We start from the raw sequence: 24644 nt of genomic DNA on the forward strand, positions 1-24644 counted from the left end.
ACCTTGAAATGAGAGCCATAAATCATGATGACAAGGTCATCATTTTGAGAAGATTCCTGCTGCTCAAGTCCAAAGGTTGGTTGGAGTGAAACATTGCATTGCACTGTCTTGAAGCACATGATAGTTTGCAATTGTCACAATATGCATTGGAATCTCCTCTTTCTTTAATTTAACCCTGCAAAGGGAATGGCAAATATATTTAATTCCATCTATCAAGTAACAGCTAAAAAAACCTGTCTTCAAAGCAAGAGGCAGCTATCTTTAGGAGATCTGAATCAGTGGCGCAGAGTAAGCAGGAACAAGAATTTTATTCTTTGCCATATTGTAAAGAACAGTCAAACATTTACTACATTTTTTTTATATTTCCACAATAGCTTTCTGACTAAGCAGACAAAAAAGCTGACCCAGGTCACAAAGGTGGAGGGCATGAATAAAAGCCCGGCGAGGTTTGCATAGTTTTAAGTGCTGAAGACACAATACTCTGAGCAGGCAGCGTGGGTTGAAGGGATTGTGAATATAAAATGTCCTTTTGTTTGGGGAAATACAAAGCTAAGCAGTCTGTATGGAAATGAGTTTATATGGGCTGAGTGTGGATCTCCTGAAGGATTTATGACTGTGTATTAAATGCCACAGCCTTATCTTTTATAGCACACTGTTCCCAAGCTGAATTTTCCTCTGTTTGTTATTTGTAACAGATTATAGAAACATGGGATTAAATTAAGCACCTCACTATGTCATTTCCATTTTTTTTAATGGCAGAACTCCAATAAAGTCTTTCTGATCAAACAAATATTCCATTATCTCTGCTTTTCCCCCATTCACTGCAGGTAGTTTTCCCAAGAGTGGCTCAAGTTTGCAAGAATGATATGGGAGGATCTCAGAGAGTGCTGGAAAAACAGTGGACTTCCTTTCTCAAGGCCCGCCTGAACTGCTCAGTTCCTGGCGATTCACACTTCTACTTTAATATACTGCAGGCAGTTACAGATGTTATCCATTTCAATGGCCGGGATGTTGTTTTAGCAACCTTCTCCACTCCATATAACAGGTATCCAGAGGAGTAGCCTTTCTCTTTGTGTTCATGTCACACTTTTTCATTCTAGTGTCTATTTGTACTGTAAACTACAAAAAGCAGTTACCAGAATTTAAATATTGTTTCATCATGCATAAATGGGTACTCAGTCATCCTTTTTAATGTAGGCTGGTATTATTTATTACATTATATAGATATAATTTTAAAAAAGGTACCATGTGGGCACATACTTTGAATTCATTCCCTTTTTATGTTAGAGCAATTTTGTGTAAGGAACAAGAGGCTTTACAGTTTCAACTTATAGTTTTCCCATTAAAGGAGTATGTTCTTCCCTGCTGGTTGCCCATAGAAGATGCAGTAGGTGCTAGCCCTTTTACTCAAGGATCTTCCAAGAGCTATACTGAAATCCCTCACCTCCACTGTCCAACAGGCTCCATCTATTCTTACTGGCCTTTGCATGATTTCTGGAAGAGCTATGCTCTCAAGGGCTCCACCTGGATAGCTGCTTGCCTCCAGAAAGCCCCCAGGAACTCTACAGATCGCCAGGGAAAGCAATGGAAGTTAATAGAGCCTCATCATGCTGTATTAATCTTTGCTAATCACATCCACAATTTTATAGAGGAGTATTTAGTAAAAACTTCAGATCTGGTCTACTATCCTTTCTGTCCCTTCTAAGTCCATGAAACTCCACTCCATGACATTCACATGAAAGAGTTCTGTGGTTTGGGAGGAAAGCCAGGGCATTCTGGGTAAAAGGAATCTAAAAAGAGCCCTCATCTTTTTGGGGGCACTGTTGCAATACAAGCCATTAATATTAATAATGGAACCCATTGTTCTAACACCTGCATTTTATAGAAAGCCTTATAGAGCGATCTATAATATCACCTCATCTGTTAAGAATTTGTTACTAGTATATATTATTACATGCTTCTCAGTAAGTTATTAAAACATGTACCTGCATCTAATTACTGAGGTTTCCAGGAAAAGTTTTTTAAAAATGTTCTAATTAAAGAAAAGTTGTTGCTGGGCCACAGAGGGTCTGCTTCTTCTCTATTCTTATGTCAAGGAACACTTTAACTAAAATGTGAACTTTATTGCTGGAATTCATCTGTTCTTGCCATACATTTGCCCCTCAAAGTCAAAGGGTGAACTTGAGTGAGGACATTGGAAAAAACTCTCACTGGTTTCCAACAAGAGTAAGCACAGGTCTATCGTATATAATTACTGACTGCTTTTGACAGCAAAATTAGAGTAGCTGCTATGGCATGTTTGCACCACAAATGGAGTATATGACTTCAGTTGAAAACTAAACAGCAGAAATAGATTAACACACATCTCCTTAATACAAGAAAAATAAACGAAACCTACAGGACATTACCAGAAAGGAAGAAATATGTCATCAGAATTAGTGTTTTGTACTTCATCATTAGTAACCTTTATTAATGTAGCTACAAATGTTCCCTTCATATGAAAAGCAAAAGTATTGTTCTTCCTGGCCTTTCTGAAGCGAATGGGGACTGGGAGGAAGGAGGAAGATGCATTGTAACACCTCAGTAACAGATCTGTGCAAGCAGCGGATGAAATTAATGCACTGACAAAAGACTTAGAAACATGGCTTTGTTCATGAAAACAGAGGTTCTTATTTAGCTTATTGGAATTGAACCCTCATTCCCACTTTAGAAGTGAGTGATGGGTAGTAGGTGCTGGGTTATGGCATCTATAGGATGTGGACTGAAGTTTTTTGCCTGGGTCAGTTTCCTCTATATGAATCCACATACTGGGATCCTGAGCAGCCACACCTTTGGAGAGAGGTATGGGTGTGCCACACATACCTTTTCCTCAGTGCATAGGGAACTGGGGCATCCAGCTCTCCAGTATTTTTGCTGTGTATGTCAAGCTTCCAACTTGTCAAGCTTCCAACTGCAATTGGATTTCAGTGAGAGCTGAAGGTGCCCAGCACCAGCAGGAGTTCCTTAGTATTTTCCAAGCTTGCACCCTATGTGCTCAAGGTCTCTCTTGGCTCCAAGGGCCAAATTTAACCCTGGCGAATTTGTACTAGAATGAATTTGGCCCTCCCTCTTTAAAACTCAGTGGACCCACTGTGCCTTTCAAAATGGGTCTCCTTCCATGAGAGAAACCAGCCCTTGGAGATCCAAACATCTCCCTTTGTTTTAAACTGGGCTAAAGTTATCCCATACTTCTTGCTTCATCTGGATGTTGCATCTTGAAATTAAAATCACAAACATTCATTAATAATTACAAAATTATGTTTATATCAATATATGTTCCTTCTAAGACCCACTGCATTCCTTCTACTATTGTTTCCTCATTTCAAAGACCAGGGCCAATGTGTGTGTGAGGGGGGGAGGGCTGGGGAAAGGGGGTTGATGCATAATAGTCCACTAGCTAAAAGCATGATTAAAAGTCTTGGCCAGCTGGTGCTCACTGTTTATCTTATCAAAAACAAGTAGCTAAAATCAGACATGAACGCAGTAGTTCATGTGTAAACAATAAAGGTAGTTAAATGAATAATTCATGCCTTAAAGCCATTGACCAAGGGAAACCTCGAAGCCTTTCCAAAAGTGTTTATGTAAGGATGTAATTATATTTAGTTATTGCTACTATCTGGTTACATGTAAAGTTCACCTTTAATTTTTTTACTGGCTAGAAGCAAAATTTGTTTCTACAAACTCATTGCAGCTGATTGAGTTAAACAAGTTCCTGTGTAGGGGAACTTGGTTAGAACTGTAAAGGAAAAACTGATGGAAATCAGAACATTGAAAGGATAGTATAATAATATTCAGCTTTCAGACTTAATAGGCTGCTTCAGCATACAGATGGATCAGCTCCAACTTCTGAATTATCTCTAGACTGTATTTTAGAAACCCAGCAAGAATTGTGGGAAGTAATATTGAGACTGTGTTGTAACTTACAAGAACTTGAATTTCCAAATAATTGGACAGAATATGACTCTTCTTGCATCACCAAAGGCAGGCAGAGTTTCCCAGATTCTTTCCTCTCTTTACATTTTTTGCAATTAGTTCTTTCTTCAGAGGCTTTTGGAAACAAATGGTACTGACAGGAATTGACTGCCGATTGGTACATTTAAATTTTTTGCATGGGGCAGCCTTTTACTGTCAATACCCAGAGGTTAGAAAGGTCAGGTTTGAGTAGCCTGTGACAGGAAGACTTCTGTACAGCTTGGTTTTCAGTCAAAATTTTATGCATAACTGGTGAATGAGTAACAATTTCTGGGAAATGTCACTTTACAGCATCCCTGGCTCTGCTGTCTGTGCCTATGACATGCTTGACATTGCCACTGTATTTACGGGGAGATTCAAAGAACAAAAGTCTCCGGATTCTACTTGGACACCAGTTCCTGATGAACGAGTGCCGAAACCCAGGTATGTTTTTATAATCTATGTTGTGCCCACAACAAAGAGCCTTTGAGAGCTTGAATAGTCATGTGAATAAAGATGCATTAGAAAATATGTGTTTTAACAGTAAAAGAGAATGAATATGTCTCTTATCTAAGAGATTCTGGTGCAAAACAGGAGCATGCCATTAAAATGCTATTAGAATAAGGCCAGGATTAGTCAGGATCCTATCCATTATGTCAAAATCAGGGGTGGTGTAAGATATACATTAATTTTAAGTTAAATCTGGAAGCCAACGTATCTGGCAGTAGAACTTGTGGCTGGTTGCCTTGCTGGGGTAGCATAACAAATATAACCAATGTGCCAGGAAGGAAGAAATAAGTGGAGAAAGAAAATCAGCTTAATTGAGGGAGTAATATAGAGAAGGGGAACTGATTTATCTCATATTCCTGGTAATTGCAGTGAACTCCAGTTCAGCGTGGTCACTACACTCACTTTGTGCAATCAACAAATACTCATTCAGTGTATGTTATGAAATTTTGTCACTGGCACCCTTTTTTGAGCCATTTACATTCAGCTCTATTTCTGTTCTGAAATACACTGATATAAAAGTAAAGTAAGCCTATTGGTGTCAGTATAGTTACACCAGATTAAAAAGAACTTGACCTCAAATTCATAACTTACATCACTGTTGATGTTATTAAATGACTGTTTCATTTGGTCCAAAGACTTCCCTAGGAGTTATATTTGATCAGACCAAGACTGAATTTGGTTTATTAGGTTTCAGACAGAGTCACTGAACTTAGCATTTCCAGGTCTTACATCTGAGGTTATCAGTCTACAACTTTACTGAAGGGTTATACACTCAACAAAAACTTCAAAGTGACTTCAGGCATCTGTAAATGTTACAACCTGTTCTCTTTCTGGATGCTCATCACAGTAGAGTCTCAGTACATATATTTCCCCTCCCCTACTTCCATCAGTGTAGTTAGCAGTCATGTTAATAACTATTTTTACCAGTAGAGAGTATATATACCTCCACTTAGCATGGTAAGTTGTTTTAGTGGTAGAAGGCAGCACAAGAACTCTGGAGTCATTTAAACAACCATTTATGTAAAGAAGATTGCCAGAATTGAATTTTGCAGGGGAGCACCTGTACCTTAGATAAATTAGAAGATGGCTAACATATAGGCTGGGAGCTTACATTTAGGAAACATATCTAAGGCAATAGCAGCTAACATGACCTAAACTAGTGAATGAATTGGCAGGAAGGCTTCATACAACATTTGATCTATAGTGCTCATTTTTAAAAGTGATAATTACTTGCAACTCATGCTGAAGTTTGTGGGAATTGGTCACATTTAGGCATATCAGAAAGGGAGGTCACTTTTTTGGGATGCGTAACTAAATGTAGGTTCCTAGCTTTAGTACTCACATTTGAAAATTTGCCTATATCTGAAGAATAAATGTTATCTAGGTCCAACATCTCATTTTGTGTAAACTGAATTAACAACATTGACTTCAGTGGACCTAGCCTAGATCTGGCCCTATTCAAGTTCATTACTGCATGAGTGGACCTGCAGGCTGTCATTGTCCAATCTCACTGCAACTCAAAGGCTGAAAAACTATAATGGTAGAAAGAGAGGCTGAACAATTTTTGTACAAAATAACCAACACAACCTTTGCTAATACTCTATGACCTCCCTGTCTTAGCTGGGGTATGCAATTGCTTTAAAAGCTAGGGGTAATTTTTAGGAATAAAATGAGCAACGCAGTTACCTGACTACAATAATGGTACATCCCATTAAAAGAACTCTGTAAGATTTGCTCATGTCTACAGTATCGGGGTTCTCAAACTTGTCAGAAACAAACAAATCACAATAAATATAGTGTTTACGCTGCCTCTAACTCAGTCGCACCCCTGGCACTCAGCAGACAGCAGTTTGAAGTTTTATTTCACAGTTGTTTTTAAAAAAAGGAACTTCTCCCTTGTAAATCAAACAGAGTGCACTTATTATAGGAAAAAGAATGTGGTTGTGGGCAAGTTAACACCTGAGTGTGTTGGCAGTGAGCAGTGTCTTGCAAAATAAATCTATATATTTATTAGGCTCCATCTGGACAGAAATACTGTGAACAGTTCTTTTTAAAACAGAGATCTGAACTCCCCAAAAGGACTAAGCAGGCAAAGGGAAGTCTAATGAAATTTCATTCTCAGTGATGGTTTGCTTCCTTGTGGTCTTTGGCACATTCTCACCTATTTCCAGATGCTTAGAAAATCAGTGCACTTAGCAGATTTGTACTAAGACAGTAAATCAGAACTTTTCCCCTTGTTTTATGTAGGCCAGGTTGCTGTGCTGGGTCTGCATCATTAGAAAAGTATGTAAGCTCAAATGAGTTCCCAGATGATACTCTAAACTTTATCAAAACACACCCTCTCATGGACGAGGCTGTACCTTCAATTGTCAACAGACCCTGGTTCCTGAGGACGATGGTCAGGTAAATACATTCCGAATGGACTTCGATCATTTTCTTCATGTGCTGCTGGGTTCTGTTCATAACAGTCCTAAGATGCTATGAAATTCTGTAAACATTTCTGTTGTGCTGCACGTGAATCCAGTTATGAATAATGACAGTGCTGAGTAGCACAAAACTCCCAAAGCAACTTTCAAGATTGGAAAAGATTTCAGTCCTTTCCAGCCATCCTGTGCTGAATCCTGATCTCAGAGGAAATGCAGAGCAAGGAACATTGACCTGCATGTTTGCTTATGGATCAGCTCTGTAAAAAGTTTTGGGTAAAGCTCAACAGATAGCCAGGGGATATGTCCACAGGATATAAAGATATCTGTCAGGATATGTCCTCAGGATATGAAGATGTCTGTCAGGATATGCACTGGTGTGTTCCAATGTTTACACAAGTGTACAAACAGAAATAATCACATAATCCCTATCTGTGCTGACAGTGAGAAAAGAAATAATAATAAAGAGATTTACACAAACTCTCATTAATCAACAGCCCTCAGAAATGTGTTGCCCTCACATTCTGTGAAACACATTTCAATTCTGTTTTATATTGGTTATTATATTGTGCCTATTACTGTAATACCTGTCCATACTGCAGTAAGTTATTATACCATCTGAATAACTTTTGCAGCATGTAGTTTATTCCTTCCCTGATCCCTCTCTACAAGGGCAGAATCGCATCTGTAATATGGTGTTTCGTTTTGGCAGAGTTATGTAAACGTTGCTATGTGTTTATTTTAAAGTTGGCAGGTTAAAGGAATGTTCTTTGAGTAGAAGTTGATGAGGTTTGTGCTTCTCTTTAGTTCTTGTGAAAATTTATCCCATGGCCAGGAATAGTACCAGTTAAGCTTTGTCACCCACATAGCCAAGACTTATCCTTATTATTGAAAGGCCTATGATGCCAGAGAAGCAAAACTGTCAACCAGGATTCTCCTCTTGCAGCTGTAAGACCATGTGCCCAGGCCATAGACCACATTGAAAATAAAGATAGAGTCCTGAAATCTGATTCAATGTCCTACAGCAGGCCATGGAAGAAAGAGTGGAGGACAGATGTGATGAGGTAGCAGTAGTTTTTGATGCTGAGGAGTCATTACAGTGTCCTGTATTAATTCATTAATCATGTACAACCAGAGCTATTGGAGTCCCCTAGACTCCTGGAGATGGTAGAAAGTAGTAGTTATGTGACAGGTTAGCATCAGAGAGGAATTCAGAAGCATTCCTAAACTGCAGATTGAATTGACTGATTTTGTCTATATCTTTGACCAAAGAATTGATTGTGTCATGCAGCAAACTCCTCAGAATGCATTTCCTTGCTTGGCAGTATCATATTTGCCTTGCTCAATTTCAGCTTCAAGCAGCTGTTCTTCATCATGAGCTGATCTCATCCAACATCTGGGCTATGTTGGTGGTAGTTATATGGTTATACACAGGGAAGTATAAGCAGAGCTTATTTGGCTTATTTAGCATTTAGTGTCTCAGTATTGCACTGGCATAGCTTTTACTATCAAAAGTATGAATATAGATAGTCCAGTACCCTTGATTGCTTTTATGTGACAGAACATGACATTTCAAACATTCCATGGACTTAGTTTCTTTTCCTGATCCTAGAAGTCATCAGACCAGAACTTCGTTTCAGCTTAGAAGGGTAATAAGTAAATGGTTTCAGAGAATTATTCACCTGTTCAGCATGCTGTTTGAGGTTTGCTTTTGGAAACACTTTTGCTAGCCATGTCACGCATACACACAACCATGTACATGCACACACACACACACACACACACACACACACACACAGTTTGGAGCCCAACTAATACACTTTGTGTGAACCTATAGAGTTAGTTGTGCTAGGGAAAATATTTATGTACATATATATTTACTATAAAATTACAAGCAGGTTACCAAATAATTATCTGAAGTGGAAAAAGTGATAAAATAAATGACACTGCAGCTCAAGTGATGATAAATGCTATGTTGTTATTTTAGATATCGTCTGACCAAAATTGCAGTAGACACTGCCGCTGGACCGTACCAGAATTACACTGTGGTTTTCTTGGGATCAGAGAAGGGAATCATCTTGAAGTTCTTGGCCCGGACAGGAAACAGCGGTTTCCTAAATGATAGCCTTTTCCTGGAGGAGATGAACGTTTATAATCCTGAAAAGTGTGTATCTGGCTCTTTGTGCATACCTACAGGGTGGCATTGACACTTCTGATATCCCAGGGTACATTCTGTTCTGTGGAAAGGAAATGGCCCCAGAAGCCAGTGTTTTGGAGTCATTTTCATTTTTTCTTTTGTGTTTATTCTCATATCTCTAAATTATATTTCATTTTAGTTACAGCATACAGAGAAAATTGTCCATCCCAGTTAGTCCTTAGCACCCTTGACAAATAATTAAAAATGCACTGTAATCAAAACAAACAGTTAAAGCTCAGCAGCAACCTCCTGACAAAACGAACCCCTTCCTAATACCTCCAAAAACTGATCTCATGGCAACCGTAGACCCACAACCCAAACCTTGGCCATCCTCAATGCAATCAACTTCAGTAAATTCAAGCTACCTCAGATGGGGAGAGGAGTGAATTTAAGACTTGACGGGCCATCATGGAGTATGTCATGCCAGCAGCTTCCTATTTCTACTGTGGTGGCTATAGTGCAAGAAGCTATATCTGCAACATCTAATACAGCTTGTAGAATTATCTGACCTACCAGCTGCCCCTCTGATGTTAGGGAAAGGAAGCAATACGCATGATGCTTGTGTAATACTTCTCTGTAAATCTTTGTAGCAGTGATTTCAGTGGATGATGGATATTCTTTTCCCCTGGCCTAATAAATTTTTCTCTCCTGAATTTACTAGGATTAAGGATTCATTATGCTATTAACAAGTTTCCCCAAGGAATCCATTTATAACATTACCCTACTTTGTCAAATCAGGTGCAGTTATGATGGAGTGGAAGACAAGAGGATTATGGGTATGCAGCTTGACAAACAAAGCAGTGCCCTGTATGTAGCATTCTCTACCTGTGTGATAAAGGTTCCCCTGGGACGATGTGAGCGTCATGGAAAGTGCAAAAAGTACGTGTTTTATGAGTATTTTCCTGCTGTTTAAAATGTGTTTGCAAAGCATACAGGCTATTAGAAATCTTTAGAAGGAGTACCATGACTGCTTAATGTTCTTTTTTTTTTAAGGGCCTGCATAGCCTCCAGAGACCCATACTGTGGCTGGGTGAAAGAAAGCGGGACATGTACACGTCTGTTACTTAGCGCTAAGTAAGTAGACATTGGCATTGGTAGACTGAGTAAAAATTACTGACCTTAGCACTGATGGCAATCAGCTCTAGGTTTGGACAGAACTACTTGAAAAATCCAACAGGCAACACTGAGCTCTTGGAAAAAAGTATGTGCAAAATGTTTCTTTTCACCTCATTTGTGTTCTCTGGATTTCCTCTATACTGGTTGATGCAAATTCTCAGCTGATTAGTTACCCTGAAGAAAAAAACAAAAGAAGAAAGAAACACAATAAGTCTCACATATTGCTCAAAGAGAGGGAACAGGATGAGCAAGTCTGGACCAGCACACACTGGTGCCATCACAGCTGATTAAAGAAGCAATAGAATCCAAATTAGATTACTGAAGCAGTTTGTCCAATGAAAACAAAACCAGTCCTTCTAATTTACTGTGCATTACCAAGAGGAATCACAGAGCACTAGCAAGGGCTGAGAGTAAACTAGGAAGTGATGGGTCTCATTGCTTAACAGTGAAATTTCATTGTTTCATAAGAGCCTCTTAAGGCTCTGAAAGTTTGTTTACATACATGTATAAGTGCCTCCCTGCAGACAACAGACCCACCTCAGAGGTCTCTTTTCTTGGCTGGGTCTGACCACCACAACAAGCTCACCTACTTTAAGTTTTGGCTGTACTTTATCAAGATATTGATACAAGTGTAGCATTAGCAGCAGATGGCCTCTGTATTCCTTTAGGCAGCCTTTCTTAACACCGCTTCCTTACAGGTCTTCAATAAATGCAAAATGAGTGAGTTATCATCCCTCTACCTAAACCAGACATTTAATCCTTTCTTTTAATTTGGAGGGTTTTTTTTAAGATCTGCTGTAGGATCTTAGTTAACTAAAATGCTCCATTGTGTCGTATTCATTACAGCAACACAGACTGTGCCTCAGAGCAGTCATTAGACAGAACAACGTTGAAGAGCACAGTGTTGTCATCTATCAGCATTTCTGTAGTGTAGGCCAGAGTTTTAAAGGCATTTAAGTTTTTTTCCACTTGGCATAGCAAGGCCAGGTTAGCCTTAAGTGCAAAAGTCCATTATGTAATCTAGGTTGTTAATTTTATTGGGAGTTAGGTGCTGAAATGCTTTCCACCCTGAAATGCTCAGCACAATAATATTTACTTAATGCTTTTTAAGAATCTGGTCCATGGCATCTCAGCTCAGCACCTACACATTCTTTCATCAGCCTTTTCTTGTCATAATGGCACTGCACCATCTACCTTGTACAAGCAAGTAAGGATAGAATCAAAATTGCTTCCTGATGCCTTCATTGTTTGCTTAAGGGTTATCACTTGATTCACTGAATTTCTTCATTTTTTTCATGAAGATGTATATCTGTCTGTTTCATTGGACTATAGGGATGTAGTAGATTTTCCACCACAAAAGGTAAAGTGTCTTCTGCAGCCAAAGAACCATTCAGAGGTGAAAATTACCCCAAATGGTTCATGTTTGTGTTTTTCAAGTGTTGTGTTGCTTTGCAAAAGAAGCGATCAGCTTTGTTGTTTATCTGTATTTCAATTTTAGATGTACTGATTTCTCTCTGGTGGTGCCTGTGAGTGTTGTTATTCACATCATTATGTTTCTTTCTGGTATTTAGACTGGCATTTGAACAGGACATAGAGCATGGCAATACAGATGGCCTGGGTGACTGCCAAAGTAAGCAAAGCTTTTACCCTGTGTTTATCTTGTGTCAGAGAATCTTTCTGAATGCCCCAAATCCCCATTACCTGCTCAGAGTTCTGTTGGTAGCAATGAAACCTGTAACAATAACAGCAATAATGCTTTAAATAATACATCTAAGAAAAGTATTTGTGTATATGTGTCTAAAAAAAACACTAGACAGTTTGTTTATAGATGGTGGCACTCATTTCAAAGGCAGTTATATTGCAGGACACCTCAAGTTTTGAAAGATTTTAATTATAGCAGTAATAATCAAATGTCACTACCACCTTTATCAATCCATGGGTAGATTAGTTTGTTTCTGTACATAATCTTGAACACAGGGGCTTAATACAGCAGTGCAAACTACACTTTGTTGCTTTACAAATCTTGGGCATAGAGGACAGGAAAGAGCTACCGTCAAGCCTAATTACTCTCACTTGGTTTCTCAGCCCCCAGGAGTAAGAAAAGCTATGTGCAAAAGGAAAGCATGGAGGACAGTAAAGATGGCCTCCCCTTAGTGTCTGGCCTTGGTGGTCCTGTAAGAGTACAGTGCAGCAGTGAGGGATTGGTGACTTCTTGAGAATCTAACTAAAGCTTCTTTATGCTTAGAACTCAAAAAAGATACAAGCTTGTGGATAACAGGCCCGATCCCTCATGCTTTGAGTACCATCCAAAATTCCTAGGGTGAAATAATAACTCCAGTGAAGTCAGTGGAAGTTTTGCTTTTGACTTCAGTGGACCCAGGATTCTTTCTGAGGAAATGTATTGTGCAGTGTAGGACAATGTGGGCAGTAAGCCTGGAATGAAGACTAGCCCCCTAGGCCAAATTCTAACACCCTTACTCACCTTGAGCAGTATCTTGAGAATTCACATTCATGTCCATGGCATCAGATGACCTCTTCTTAAACCACATGGTTTGTAACATGAGAACAAGACTATTAGAATGTGGCCTTGAGATGATATAATGAGCACCATTAATGATCACATCCTGCTTCATGCTTTTTCATGATTATTTAAAATATATCTGTGCTGATCTCATAAGGAGTATTTAAGAGACCTTATGCCAAAAATCCCTGCAATATCACACCCATTCCCTGGCTCAATACAAAAGGATCACATCAAAATTTGCTCAGAAACAAAGGATAAGCCAAGGTACATTTGACATACTTGAACCCTGAATACCCCAAAACTTTGTGATTGGGGATCACTGCTGGGAGGTGAGAGATGTGACTTCAAATCCCATCATGCAACAGATTTGAGCTTAGATCTTTCCTATCCTTACTGAGTGTTCTAACTACTAAACTATTGGATAATAGTTGCATTTGCTGTAGCACATGAGCTGTAAGGCATAATTGCCATAAACATGTCTGTCTATTCTGTCCTGTAGGCAGGTTTCAAAGGGATGTTTAGTTTGCAAATCACAGTAGGGCTGTGTGAGAGAGATGTGCTGGCCAACACTGTGAAGACTGGAGTGCTCCCAGCATTCCTAAAGAACTTTATCTTTAGGTGGAAGCTCAGCAGGGGTTTAGGTTTGGACTTAGAAATTGAAAGGGATAGTGAGGCACTTACGGTGTTTTGTTGGGCTACCCTAGTACTTATAGGGCACCTATGCACATGCCCAATGCCTATCCCAACATGTTCTAATTAGCATGCTCCAGCAGCCTTGGCATCATGTGTATTCAGTGTCCCTACACTTCAAAATGGTGGGGGCACTTTAACTAAAGGTTGTCAAACGAGCTTTAGTTAAAGCACTCCTGCTGCCATTTTGAAGCACAGGACACTGAATACGCAAGGCACTGTGGGCACTTTAATTAGAACGGCTCCCAAGAGCCTCTCTAATTAAAGCCCTCTCCACCTCCCCCAACTCTAGAGCACATGTAACAGCGCCCATAGTTCCCAGGGAGTACAGCACATGTTCTATTCCTTAAAATCACATGGACTGATAGAAGACTTCAGAAATACCTAAGGCTATTCAAGACCCCTGTCATTTTAAATGTTCTTTCCTGCGTTGATTCAGTTCAAAATCTGGGCATTATTTTAAACCCTGTACAATCCAATTCTTCACTGTCGATTTTCTCCTGCTGCCTGCAGACACAATAAAATTGCTGAAGCTGAGGAGTTAATGTGCACTGAGCCCACGCTTACGGAAAATAGACCAGTAGAGCAAATTGACTTAAGGCCAAAGTAGGGCCAGCTCCTGCATAGGCACACAGCTGGAGAGAATGCCAGGATCCTCCCCATATCATGTACAGCCAAGTTCAAGGGCCATTTCTTATTGCAGTCCTTGTACTTGGGAGAACTCAAGGACTTTATCCTCTGGCTGCTCCATTTCACTTCCATATCAATCTTTTCCTGGACTGAGAAAACTAAAGGCAGCAGGCAGTGCTATTCTCGAGTGCAGTCTCCCTGGAGTGAATATTTCTCACAGTCCCTTCACAGCTTCCCACAGGATAGAGTGGTTCGTATCTCTGACCCAGTACCTAAACTATGTAATTTTGTCCTTAGTCCTGCTGTTTTTGAAGTTTTGGGACTTTTTATTAATTGCAGTTAATGGCAGTGAATTAATTGCAATTGCAGTAAGACTTGACATTTATGAAGAGTTTAATATTTGAGGCAGAGGACTCTACTGGATACCCACATGTCATGCATATATGGGTCCCAACAGTGTTCTGACTGCATATCCTAGCTACTTTGTCAGATACTTCCAAAATCAGTTTGAACCATGTAAAACTAAGGATCGGAATGTCTCCAAAGCCACATTCCTTACGCAAATACCTGTTGATATGTCAGCTGTCAGACAATGAGCAGTTTCACAGTTTAAATGCAAGTGTTATGCTGAGGCTGTAACTGTTTAAGTGTTTCATAACTATTAATCCATGAGACAATTGCCCTCTCCCTGGCCCTCCCAGACAGCTACTTCAGCCATGATGATTACAGGGAACTGGCTGATTAATAGTGTCTGCATGGAATAGCCATGGAGTATATTTGATACCAGTTATTGAGAAAAGTAAATGACTCAGAATCAAGTTGAGAACATTGGACAGAATTCACTATTGTGTGCAAAGTGACAGCACAACAGCAATAACACCTCTTAAATCCCACTTAGTCACAGAGTAATGGTTGTATCACTGCACAGGGATAGATTTCACTCAGTGTTAACCAATGTTAACCTACATGATTTTATTACCATGTAGGCATGTCTACATATGAGCATTTAATGTGCCTTAAAATGGTGATTTTAGACTAATCACACCTAACTTTGATACCTGCATAAAGCAAGTATCAAATTTAGGCGCGATTAGTTAAAGTGCATAAATGCACGTGTAGATGCATTAATGCACATTAACACAAGGACTTTAGTGCTGGGTCTGCCTCATTTTGTGCCTTTGGGCACACAGCACAGGGAGCCTGAAGGAGCCAATGCAGTCTGCGGGAGCCCACCAGGCCCCATGTGCCCCCACTGGACAGGGCCCAGGCAGCCTCTGCCTGTCCCGTCCCCTAGCTGGAGCTGCTCCCTCACCACAGGTGAGTGTTGCAAAGGGCTGCAGCCTGCTGCATCCCTTGCCCAGCCCTGAGACTCCCCCCAGGGCTCCTGGCCCTGCTCTCTATGGCAGCACAGCCAGCACCTGCTCCCTGCTGCTCCTCGCCCCCAGTTCCGTCTCTTTGCAGGCACTGTGGTGAAGTGCCTCTGCCTCACGGCTCATGGTCTTTGCCCATGCCCCTGTCCTGGGTGCTACTGGCAGCCCTCCAGGGCTGGCATCACAGGGACAGCTGTGCAAGAGCCCAGAGAAACAGCGTGGGGAGCATGTCCAGCATGTCATCCCCATCAAGCCCTGGCTCCACCCACATGCCCAAGCCCATCCTGAGTGCCTGGGCCCTGAACTGGAACCTGGAGGAGGTGCACAATCTTGTGGTGCTCTGGCTGATGTCCAGAGGCAGTTTGTGTGGGGTGGGCATTTAAACGCCCACATTTATGAGGCCATACCTGGCGGGATGCATGCGTGAGGCCACTCCCAGACAGCACAGTAATGCCACATGAAAGCCAAGGTCTTGTGAGCACAGTGGGTGGCCATGACCAAGTTCAATCATCAGTGCGGTCATGCCCAAAAGACTGTGCCCAAAACACCATGTCCTTTAGGTGGGAGCTGACCCAAATTTTGGCACCCCAGGAGACAGGTTGCACCCCTGCGAGTATCACCAGCAGGGGCGGCCTGCCCTTGCCCGCACCCCACCCTGATACCTCCAGTGATGCATCACCAGAGGAGGGGACCTCAGGCCTTCAGCACCCTGTCCCACCCACATCCCCAGCTGCTGCATCCACTAGCAGCTCAGGGAGCCCTGCCCAATGGCTGCCTGCCCTTGGCCCGGCCCCACACACTGCCATGAGGAGTGGCCAGCCATGCCGCTGCCAGCTCCTCCCAGGGGTGGGACGGGGTGAAGGCGCCCTGGCCAGGTGCCGACCTGCCACACAGCAGGCCATGGACAACGGACACACTGGATGCCGTCACTGAGGGGGAGCCCTGTGCCAATCCACCTACCTCACCAGCCCCGGACACGTGGTAAGTCCTGCACTCAGGAAGTGCCCTCCCAGTCCCCAGCTCTGCCTCTGCCCCAACTACCTGCACTTCCCTGATGCCAGGTTCCCCCCCTCCCGCCACAGCACACAGAGGGGCAAGACACAGTTCAAAACTTTGAGCAGCCTATGTCCCCACAGCTGGGTGGGCACAGGCCTCTCACGCTGCAGAGGGTGTGGATGCTGGTGGCAATGTCCTCCTTGACAGCAGAGGGCAGAGATATGTAGTACTGTAACAGGTAGCCCTCCAGGCAGCAACCGAGGTTGTGGGGCAGCCTGGGCTTGCCTCCCATGCCATCGTAGCTCCGGAGCACAGATGTTCCTGGGGCAGGGGAGGCAGACTGCCTGCAGCCAGCACCCAATGACTCACCGGCCCCAAGGGAGCAAGTGGGGCCAGGGTGTTTGGCTGGTGGCCCCTGGGCCCAGTACTGCCCAGACAGCTTACCATGGTCTCTGGGCACCTGTACACAGTCAGCCTCCGATCTGAGGCTGGGCAGCGTAGGCCCCGGTGCAGAACATCTTATCTCTGCAATGTAGCAAACTAGCACAAAAGGCTTCTGTCTCTTGCCTCTTCAGCGCCAACATCTGGACACAGAAGAGGGGCTACAGAGCCCTGCAGGAGTGCCGCTTCATGGTCAACACCACCCACCACTGGAGCTGCCTGGATGCAACGGCTGCACCAGCAGTGCACCAGGGACTGGACCTTCCTGCTCCGGTGGCTAGTAGTGGTGGTGGAGAACTAGGCAACGCAGGAGCAAGTGTGGCAGCAGGCGCGGGAGGTGTGGAAGCTGGCTTGGTGGAAGGAAGATATCACCCAGGAGACCACCTGGGAGGAGGCACGAGACCAGGCACAGCCAGAGCACTGGGCCTGTCTGGAGGCCCTGGAGCAGTGACGCATAAAACTGTTTCAGCAGCAACTGGTCAGCCAAGGCCAGCCAGTACAGGCCATGTCCAGACCTCCCACACCTGGCACCTGACCCCAGCCCCACAGGGCCTCTGGTTCCTGCCTGCTGCCCCACAGCAGGCCCCCTCCTGGGCCTCAGAGGAGGGCCTCTGCCACCTCCTGCCCACAGGAGCCCCTGGCGTTCACAGTCTGCAGCCAAAGTGCTGACTGTCTGCCACCAGGCTCTGCACGCTGGTTGCCCTCACCCCACAGCCCCCACTCCAGGACTCAGAGAAAGACTGAGACTCTTGCACATAGTTTTCAGTTTGGGAGGAGGGTTTTTTATTGTTGGCAATTGGGGAGGGCAGCGGAGGGGCTCTGTGTGTTGGGAAGGGAGGGGGGAGGGGGCTCTGTTGGTTGTGTGGGGGGTGGGGATGGGAGTTGTGAGGGGAATAAAGGTTTTCATAGCAAACGTGTGTGTTCTGGAGTAGTGCTGGGTGGTGGACGGGGGGAAGGGTGTGCGTGGGCCACACAGCAGGTGGATGTTGGTAGGGACATATGGGCACAACTCTGTCTCCTGGTACTCCAGATGGGGCTGGAGCTGGCGCAGCAGGTCTGCAGAGGTGACCTGGGTCATCCAGAACATGTTGACCCACTGGTCATCATCCCATTCCTGCAGCACTATGTGCTGCCACCACTCCTGCCTGGCGCAACGGGCCCAGAGGCAGTGAGCCTGGTGGGACAGGAGAGCAACGACGTCCTGGAGCCCGTGGTCACCATGGCTGGTGGCAGCAGCTGCATGGCAACAAAAGCCCTGGAAGGCAGTGTACCAGTCATCCAGCAGGTGGAGGAGTCAGGTGGCTCAAGATGGCCGAGTGGCAGGCACTCGAAAGAGTGGCGGATGAGCAGAACAGCTGCGGCAGCCCTGAGGAGCAGGGGACCCTGTCCCTAAATGCCTGGGCCAGGAGCTGGGACAGCCAGAGCTAGGAAGCACAGCTATGGTAGGAGCAGGGTAGGCACATGCTGTCTGTATTTCTGCCATGCTGCTGCTCTGACACAGGAAGTGTCAGCCCAGAGGTCACAGTGCAGAGGATGTGCTTTCAAGATCGCTGCCAAGTGCTGCAAGCTGGCTCTACCTTCAGCATGGCTGCCAAGTGCTGATAGCCATGTGTCCAGAGGCTGGAGCTCCACCCTAGTGGCCACAGAGGCACATAGCAGGGCTGGAGCGACTTGGGACTAAATTTAGTCCCAAGTCCTACCATGTGTGGACACCTGCCAAAAAATGCTTAACGCACGTTAAATTTAAATAGGCTTAAATTCACATGTAGGCACGCCCTATGTGACATTGGACAAAGTGAGCTTTTACTTGCCCCTCTTTTCCCCTTCTCCCCCCACCAAGTTTCTGTTGCTGCTTATATCACTTGTTGTATCTTGTCTTAAATTAGGACCTGGTACTGCAAAGGATTTGATCCCACCACATGGTGGAAGTGGTCTGCTGTCATGGTTCTTATTGCAGGACTGAGGCTTTAGACTGTACACCATCTCTTACCTGTGTTTGTATAGCATTTAGCTCAGCAAGGCTGTGATCTCTATTGAGGCCTTGGGCACTACACTTATAATTAAATACCAACAGAATTAGAAGACGTTTTGTTAGTAGCAAATAATTAACCTGGTGTTAGAAATAACGATTTCTCTCTCGCTCTTTCTTTGTCTTCCAGATTCCTTCGTTGCACTGAATGGTAAGGAAGTTCTTAGTCACATCATTTGCTGTCTGTACAGTTCCGTTTTGGAGGAATCATCTTTTACTAATCTTTTAACTATTTTCATACTTTTTAAATGTATTTTCCTCATTTATTTTTTCATAGACATTTCAACTGCTTCGCCTGATCATGAAATGTCTTACAACACAGTGTATGGTCAGTTTATGGAAATTTTTAAAAATTCTCCCCAAATCCTTGTGTTAGCTGGTTCCCATTCCCAAATAGAAATAATCATTTTTGTTTTGTTGCATTGGGCCTGATTCACTAATCACATACCCACATTATTCTTCTTGATATACAATTATTCATTTCTTGATCTTCCCTCAAAACTGACTGGAGCCAAAACAGTTTCTGACCAATTTTAATAGCACTCAAAATGCAGAACTCTTAACAGAGCTGACCAAAAGCTACACCACTGTCTAGAAAGAGGGATCCTGGGGAACAGTTACATAACTACTCACTGAGGAAAAGAAAATAGGAACAGCCCCGCCAGGTCAAAGAAATAGTCTATATGGTCCAGCATCCTGGCTCCACTGCAGCCAGTTCCAGGAAAAGGAGCAAGGAACTCTGCCTTAGGCAGTTATGGAGTAACTTGCCATAACAAAAGCTACTTTGAAACTTTCACCAGTTAAGGTTGGCTCAGCAAACTTCATGACAAAAGGTGCATCACCTCCACACTTCTAAAGTGTCTTATTTATTTGGAGATTTCCACAACATTCAGAATATCCTAGCTCAGTCCCTGAAGAATCCCACCCATTACTCTGAAGGCAAAGGGATTCACATTAATAAGTTCTAACCCCAGTACCTGTAGTACCAGTAAAGGGTTGTGTATGGTGGAAATAGCTCAGAACAGCTGTTGGGGAATGGTTAGTCCATAGTAGCTTCTGATCTAGATGCACATATTGTGCCCTCAGAGTACCTCTGTGCAGTTTAGCTTAGTCCATTTTGAAAGATTAAGCTAAATCACAAAAGTGCTTTTAGTGCAGAATTGTGAACTTTTAGTGTCCACTTGAAATGTTAGTGCAAAACAGCTATTACACATCACATTCAAACCCAAACTCTTTTTGCTATAGCTTCACCATACAGATAATCCATTAGTCGTTACTCTAACAGAGGTAGATGTCCACAAGCCAGGAGGAAGTGCTGTTGCTTCCCATGAAGTTAACAGCAAATTCCCATTAAGTTCAGTGGTGCAGGATTGGTGATTAGTGTTCAGACTACACAGGCCTAAACTCCATCAAACTGAGACAAATTTAGAAGGTAGTGTGCAGCACACATTAGATGAATACCTTCATCCTGTGCTTACGAGAAGCTTAAGTACAAAACAGAATCAAAAGCAGCTCACTGAAGCAAAATGTAAATAACTGCAGACACAGTAATGGCATTCAGCAGTTAAAAAAATGTTCTGAAAGTTATTTATAACTAGGAAATGGAAAATATGCAGGTGAAATTTGTTTGCAAGTGTGATAATGAAAACCTATGAAGGCAACATATAGAGAATCAAAGACAAGCTTAAACTTTGTAATATGTGGGAGGCTGCTGTTTCATCTGCCAACAAGCTCGTCCTCTCTTCAAGTTTAAAGAGTGTTTTCATTTTCATACTTTCAAAGCCCATAGCAGTAATTAAACCACAGCAGTAGTACACTGTACATTGCTGAATTGGAAGAAAAGGAAATATGACTTGTGCATAGTGCTGATATGCAATAACATTTTGATTGGCAAATATTTTGGTATTCCCTGTCACAAGTACAACACGCAGTCTTACCTCCAGGGTTGTGGAAGGGTTGTTGGTTGACCTAGATTGCAATGTGGACTTTGGGAGAGGCTATTCTTTTCATCTGACCAAAGTCATGACCATTGGTCCCAGTGGGAAACAAAGTAAAAAATGCCATTGTTCCAAAGGTGAATGTATAAAGTATTCACTTGGCTATCAGCCTCTCTCTCCCAATAACTGATATCATTTATTGGATTATTTTCCTTAAAAAAGATCTTTCTTATTCAACACAATGGGCAAATACTGACCCATCGCTAATTTTTTCTCATTCATATTTCTTGCACTTAATACTAATGACATTCTTGAATCAAATTTTAATAAGCAGTCACTAGATAAGAGAATTTCTTATTAGTAGAAATTTCTTATTAGTTATTAAAATAACAGTAGTAACATCACAATCAGGTTGACAGTCCTTATTCCTGTTTCTGTAAACATTTCTTATGCTTGCTAACTATTATGATAATTCTAAAGAAATAATTTTAGCATGAACAGAGTTATCTACATTGAGTGCATTTTATAGTTATTAAACATAAATATAAATGCATAATTAACTGGCATTTCACAGTGGATTGTGAAATTACTGACAAATACCTTATTGCCATAACACAAATTGCTGGTATATACCAGAATGCAATCAAATGGATATTCAGACTACCTTAGGAGCCTGTAACTTCAGTGAAGCTACTGCCAATTTTTCCATTGTATCGGAGAGAAGAACCAAGGTCTTAACTTGTATTCTTCACATCAGCATCCTCTTGAATTGGTAGACAGATTTTCCTTTTCTGGGGAAACTCACATGATCAACTATAAACAAGCAATAACATGAAGTGCTCACATAGCTAACTATGCACACTCATTTTCCACACTCAAAAAGAGAGACTCTGCAGAAGACCACTCTATGGAAGATCAGATTCATATGAAACAAAATGCAACTATTTAGACAGAAAGTTCAGATTCTTAACTCAAAGCAGACTTTCCTCTGCAGACTTGTAGGCAACTTCAATGGCTTTTGGAAACCTCAATTTTTAGTGAATTGGGCCCTTATTTTACCCTCTAGCCACATTCCTTTCTCCCTCTGTAGTAGTGATTTAGCCTTTCCTTCTAATTCTCTATTAGGTTGCTACAGTTGCTAATAGGAAAATGGGTGTATCTACATGTTCATTAACGCACTGTAGTTACAGCACATTACGTTTAGTACGTGGTTAACCAAGTACTAAATCAATGTGCAGTAACTCATGCTACTGTGCAGCACCAGTACCCGGGTTTTTAGTGATGCTTACTGTGCAGTAGCATATAAGCACAGTTTTTGCCTGGCACGCTACTGTGCAGTATTATTAGGCTACTGCACAGTTAGCATCTCGTGTAGATGTGCCCAGTGTGTAGAACATCTTAGGCTCTAAGGTCTTAATGATGTGAACATTAGATTAACTACCACATACATATTGAATCCCTGTCTTTGTTTTAAAGTTAAAAAATCTCTCTATATTCTATAAGTACACTATAGAATGAATAGTCATTAACGAAATACAACCCTTCTGAATCACCATCAGTGCTTACAGACACAAACTAAATTACAACTTCAAAATTCCTCAATGTGCAATACTCTTGCTGGATCTGATTGCTTGTTCCTGTCTTATTATGATGATTACAGAACCTCAAAGGCAGAGCTTCACAAATGATGCAGGCCCCTAAATCAGATTTTTAAAAAGCCTGTTTCTTTAAACAGCAAGTCTGCCTTAACAATAAAGGCCTGGAAAGTAGTATATACCTGCAATTGTTCAGGTGCGTAATTTTAAAACAAAGGCAAAATATTAACGAAGAAATAACATAGAATTGCTTATAACCATAGTGTGTGTTAAGACAATGATATTGGACTCTCACTATATAGAGATATTGGACTAGCATAAATGAATTCTCATTTATGCTAAAGCCACTTTATATTGCTGTAAAGCATTTTTACACTATTGGAAGGTGCAATGAGGCCTAATGAGAAAAAGGCTGGTTGCATATTACAAACTGTACAGTTCATTGTTGAGATGCAACAATCACTCTGGGTGAAGTGTACCTCTGCATACCTTTTACATCCTTCTTAAGCCCTACTTGGAGGGTATAAGTGAAACTTAAGTAGCACATACTTTTTTGATGGCACACTGCTGAAGGATGAATTTCACCCTAAGGGGCTGATTTCACAAATGCTGACCAGGTACAGTAATACTGCTCTCATGGGAGCAACCAGCATCCAGCAGTAAATGTCTGCAGCATTAGGCTTGAATACAAGTGGGAAAGGTTATGATGCTTTCATCCATTGCTGCCCCTCTTCCTCTCTCAAGTATATCAAATAGAAGAAATTTCTCTCAATTACAGGTAGAAAATCATTTCTCAACATGTACTAGACTAACACATTAGTAACAGAGTGAATAAGCTGCTTTCTTGCATTTATGTAAAACACTTCTCTACCTAACTGCCATCTGGTACACATTAATATCTTCACATAGCCATAGATTTCCATTACCAGGGAGTTCTCCATGTATTTGTAGCATATGGTTCAGGAAATCTTTCTGCAGAAAACGTGTCCCTTAGGCATATATTTCCCCTAGATTACCGTATTAAGAAATGTTTTTCCTTAGCCATACTTATGGCATTACCATAAAATTGCCCCTTGAACACAGCTAAATTGAAAGTGTCTGCACAGAGATGTGGATATAAAATGCATATCAAACACAGGTATAAAATATGACTGCTACTTGGCAGTACTTTCTCTTGCTTATAACTCCTTATCAAGCTATGACTAATTGGTTTCTTATGTGGAGGGCAGCATTATTTGCAGGGCTCACCAAATATTGCACACATTATTGCAGTTGTTGAATGGGGTATTAACTTGGAGTCTGGAACCCCACAAATCCTAGCATGATAGTTTTACCCTGAGGGAAAATAAAGCATGAAAGTTTCATAATTTCTACTTTCTAGCCTGTTTTCTGTCCCATTGCTTCTGTTATTTCTTGGGGATGAGCATAAGAGCTGACAGGCATAAAATGGTATGGAAGGCAGAGCTTTCGAGCTACAGCATATTGCTATTTTAGAAAGGCGCATGTGTTCACAAGCTGGAGCTGCACCAGCCCCTTTGGAAAGAGGTGCCTCTTTGGCACAGTTGAAGGCCAAACAGCACATTTGGATCAGAATCTATCCATTTAACTGTTACCAATACTTCCAGCACTGCTCTGTAGATTTGTGGAAGTCTTTAGAAGTGGATAATCTCCTTGGCTTCTCTATTGTATGTAAGCAATACAAAAAAAATCTCTTTAAACAAAATGCAGCCTCTCATTTGCAGTATTAAAGAGAACTGGTGGAACCACACTTCCTGTCATGATAGATAAAGAATAATACAGTGCCCTTGTCAGCATAATTCTGCAGCCTGGGGTACAGCTCTAAATTAATCATGTTAATGATTTACTGTAGCATCTCAAGGCTGGGTCCATGGTAAAAACACTGTGGATCTGACCTGCTTTTCCTGCAAATGGTACCAGTTAAATACAGGAGATGGCTATCTTCATGTCCTAGATTAAATGTTGTCCAAAGTGCCACTGCATGTAACCCTGTGTGATGAATCATATAAACTACTAGAAAGTATATGGGAAAAGCAGAGAGATTTTTTTCTTTCTCTCCGGATGAATTAACATTCAGTGTGGGTCCATTAAATTTAGTAGAATTTAGCAGAATTTAATAGAAAGCAATTCAACAGAAAGCCGCTGCTTTTTTGCTGACTCCCACTGCACTTCAACCTT

At 42.0% G+C, this 24644-nt stretch overlaps 1 protein-coding gene across 4 annotated transcripts in view; it reads left to right on the forward strand.

Moving 5' to 3' along the window:
- The window catches only part of SEMA6A (semaphorin 6A), a 149512-nt gene that overhangs the window by 88580 nt on the left and 36288 nt on the right, over positions 1-24644 (forward strand). For 2 of the 4 annotated variants that reach the window (XM_014600963.3, XM_014600962.3), the window contains exons 10-17: positions 828-1045; positions 4303-4434; positions 6748-6903; positions 8911-9087; positions 9859-9999; positions 10114-10194; positions 11808-11866; positions 19047-19067. In XM_014600963.3, the coding sequence (XP_014456449.1) occupies positions 828-1045; positions 4303-4434; positions 6748-6903; positions 8911-9087; positions 9859-9999; positions 10114-10194; positions 11808-11866; positions 19047-19067 (985 nt within the window). Of the gene's footprint in view, positions 1-827; positions 1046-4302; positions 4435-6747; positions 6904-8910; positions 9088-9858; positions 10000-10113; positions 10195-11807; positions 11867-17021; positions 17702-19046; positions 19068-19193; positions 19245-24644 lie in introns of those variants that run through there. The other 2 variants (XM_006275545.4, XM_019484627.2) reach the window with 2 other exon arrangements.

Source organism: Alligator mississippiensis, chromosome 3 (genome assembly GCF_030867095.1).
Source record: "Alligator mississippiensis isolate rAllMis1 chromosome 3, rAllMis1, whole genome shotgun sequence".
NCBI classification, from domain to species: Eukaryota; Metazoa; Chordata; order Crocodylia; family Alligatoridae; genus Alligator; species Alligator mississippiensis.